Here is a 3017-nt window from a genome sequence, read left to right as displayed (position 1 = left end):
TCTCTACACGCAATTGACAAATTCTTGAGGGACCTGATGCGGGAGCCAAACAAACCAATGGGTGGAAAGATTGTACTGTTGGGCGGTGACTTTCGACACGTTCTACCCGTCATTCGACGTGGTCACCGCACCCAAGTGGTACAGTCTAGTGTTAAGTGCAGCTGCCTCTGGAATTGTAAGAAAAATTCAAATTAAAAATCAACATGCGACTAGACGAGGATCAAGTGCAATTTGGACAATGGCTCAGTAGTCTGGGAAACGGTACACTGCGAATTCTTGAGCCCCGTTCCATGATAAATGCCGTCGACGATCTAATTGAAGTACCGTCAGAGTGTGTGGTGGAACCAAAAGGCGAGCTAATTGACAATGTGTTTGGTGAACAACTGGACCAAGATACGTCCATGACAGCGATACTCTGTCCAACAAACGTGTCCGCTAAAAAGATAAACGCTCATATATTGAGAAAAATTGCACTAGAAGAGAGAGATTATCTCAGCTGTGACAGCTACACACTTGATCCCAATGACAATTTTGACCCACCAATTGAACTTTTGAATTCAGTTGAAGCTCCCGGTCTACCACCGCACAGACTGACATGGAAAAAGGGAGCCGTGGTAATGCTTTTAAGGAATGTTGATTTACAAGCAGGCATGTGCAATGGAACTCGATTGAAAGTTGTACAACTCCACGACCACACAATAGACGTCGAGATTTTGAGTAGAAAGCACAGGGGTGAACAATCACTCCTACCGGTTGCAATTCCCAGTCAAAGTCGGTTACGCCATGACAATTAATAAAAGCCAAGGGCAAACTTTCAACAAAATTGGTATTTGTCTCGACACACCATGCTTCGCGCACGGTCAATTGTACGTGGCGTTTTCGAGGGATAGGAAATGGGCCGATGTATTAGTCTATGTGAGTGACGGTCCAAAACAAGGGACGTTTGGTTTCAACGATGGGCGTTCTTTTACACGCAACGTCGTGTATGCGTCTATTATAGATCGAAACAACAATGGTCAATTCATACACCATAGTGGGGAAAAAGAACATAAAAATCTAATCCCACGACAATGGGTCTGAAGACGTTGAGATGATGGGTGATGACAATGAACAATTGGCTCAGGAGTTCATCCAAATCATTGAAGACGAGAATACGTTCATCACCGTTGTACATAACGACAGTGAGAATGTTTCTTGTCACAATCAACCAGACACTTCCGGCATTAGCAGGACATTCTTACGTCCTATCGCTGATGACTCGGACACGGACTTATTGATCAGCAAAATTATTCAAAATTAGTTTGCCAGTCATATAGGAAATTGTAATTTTTCTAAATCATGTAGCACCATTCCATTGTTTAATGTCTTCCCCCCAGTGTACACACACACATATATATATTTTACATTATACACAGAAAGAGTGAAGATTCATTATTATATTTGTATACAATGTTATACACTGCATTTTTATTTTCTATTACTTGACGTGTATGACTTATACCCATATATTACTTTTACCATTTTTTATATTTGTATGCAATGTTATACACTGCATTTTTATTTTCTATTACTGAATGTGTATACAAATTATACATATATATTACTATTACCATTTTTTATATTTCGATGGCTTAGAGTGAAAACCTCGTATCTCCATTTCTTTTTCGTAAAATGACATTTTTTTGTTTATGGTCTCTGGTTTTCTTTACAAGATGAAACTAATTTCCAACGAGTTTTGATGTAGATAGTCCTCTTCAAGACATCACAAGTGACTTACTAGTTGAACTCGTCGGATTTGACGAACAAGATCTCAGTTTATTTCCAGAATCGAGTACAAGTAATAAAACAGACATTATCGCATCAAGCCCGGAGGATTTAACTAACATTGCAAATGATAACAACAGGGTTGAAAGTGAAAACCAGGAAATTGTAGGGACAAATATTACAGAACCTGTAAATATTATTCATCCGAGGAAGAGCCAAGTAATCATGAGCCCTCTGGGACTGAAGAAGACACTGAACAAGTCCCTTTAAATCATAGTAGAGAAATACCAGAAAAGAAAAGGAGGAAAAAGAGGGGAAGAGCAGACAAAGAAACATGGGAACAACAGAAACAAAAGACAAAGAGGTTGAAAGGAGATGAATACTTTGGAAGGAGAAAAAACGAGCAAGGTAAAATTGTGTTTGATGTTAAAAGAGCCAAGAGAGAAATAAAAAAACGTTGCTCTTGCACTGGCCAAAGGAAAAGTGTATTTAACTGTAATAAAATTTCAGAAGATATGAGAAAGGATATGTTTACTAAATTTTGGAATTTGAATTGGGGAGAGAGAAAAATCGTTGTGCAAAGCTTAGTTGAAAAAAAACTTGTGGCACAAAGAAAAGTAGATGGTGTACAATCAAGGCGAAATGGCTCGTTGGTTTATTATTTAAAACCAAACAAAGTAAATGAAAGGATAAGAGTGTGCAAAACATGTTTTTAAATACCCTCACTGTGGGGGAATGGTCAGTTTTGAACTGGGTATCCACAAATCAAAAATACGTTGACCGTGAATGCCAAGAGGAAAGGAGTGACAGTGAAGAAAAAGAAAGCGCAGGGAATTGCACAATAAGAGATAAAAAAGAAATTACACATAAACTTCAAAAGGACCTTATTCGATCATTTTTTTATTCTCTACCTAAGCTTGAGTCACACTATTGCAGACGAGACTCAAAAAACTATATCTTGAACCTAAATGGCGGTCTAAAGCAGATTTATTTAGACTGTATGAATCGCATTGTAAGTCTGAAGGCAAAGAAAACTTAAAATCATCTATATACACATTTTATTCAATTTTTTAGGAGTGTAACCTAGGGATATTTCAACCTAAGAAAGACCAGTGTGATGTCTGTTGCGCCCACGCTGCCGGTAACATCACGGAAGAGGATTACAATGCCCATTTGCAAAGAAAAGAGGAGGCCAGAAAGGAAAAAGAGGCTGACAAAAACGTTGCATTTGAAGATGGAAGCAGAACAGCGGT

At 38.5% G+C, this 3017-nt stretch overlaps 1 protein-coding gene across 1 annotated transcript; it reads left to right on the top strand.

Moving 5' to 3' along the window:
- The first annotated feature begins 203 nt into the window (after positions 1 to 203).
- Positions 204 to 794, top strand: LOC124372534. The gene has a single exon (XM_046830930.1). It carries the CDS (start codon positions 204 to 206, stop codon positions 792 to 794), a length of 591 nt encoding a protein of 196 aa, XP_046686886.1.
- Positions 795 to 3017: the final 2223 nt, after the last annotated feature.

Source organism: Homalodisca vitripennis, unplaced genomic scaffold (genome assembly GCF_021130785.1).
Source record: "Homalodisca vitripennis isolate AUS2020 unplaced genomic scaffold, UT_GWSS_2.1 ScUCBcl_3433;HRSCAF=8971, whole genome shotgun sequence".
NCBI classification, from domain to species: Eukaryota; Metazoa; Arthropoda; class Insecta; order Hemiptera; family Cicadellidae; genus Homalodisca; species Homalodisca vitripennis.
The sequence above is the reverse complement of the archived record's forward strand: the minus strand, read 5'-3'. Positions and strand labels throughout refer to the sequence as shown.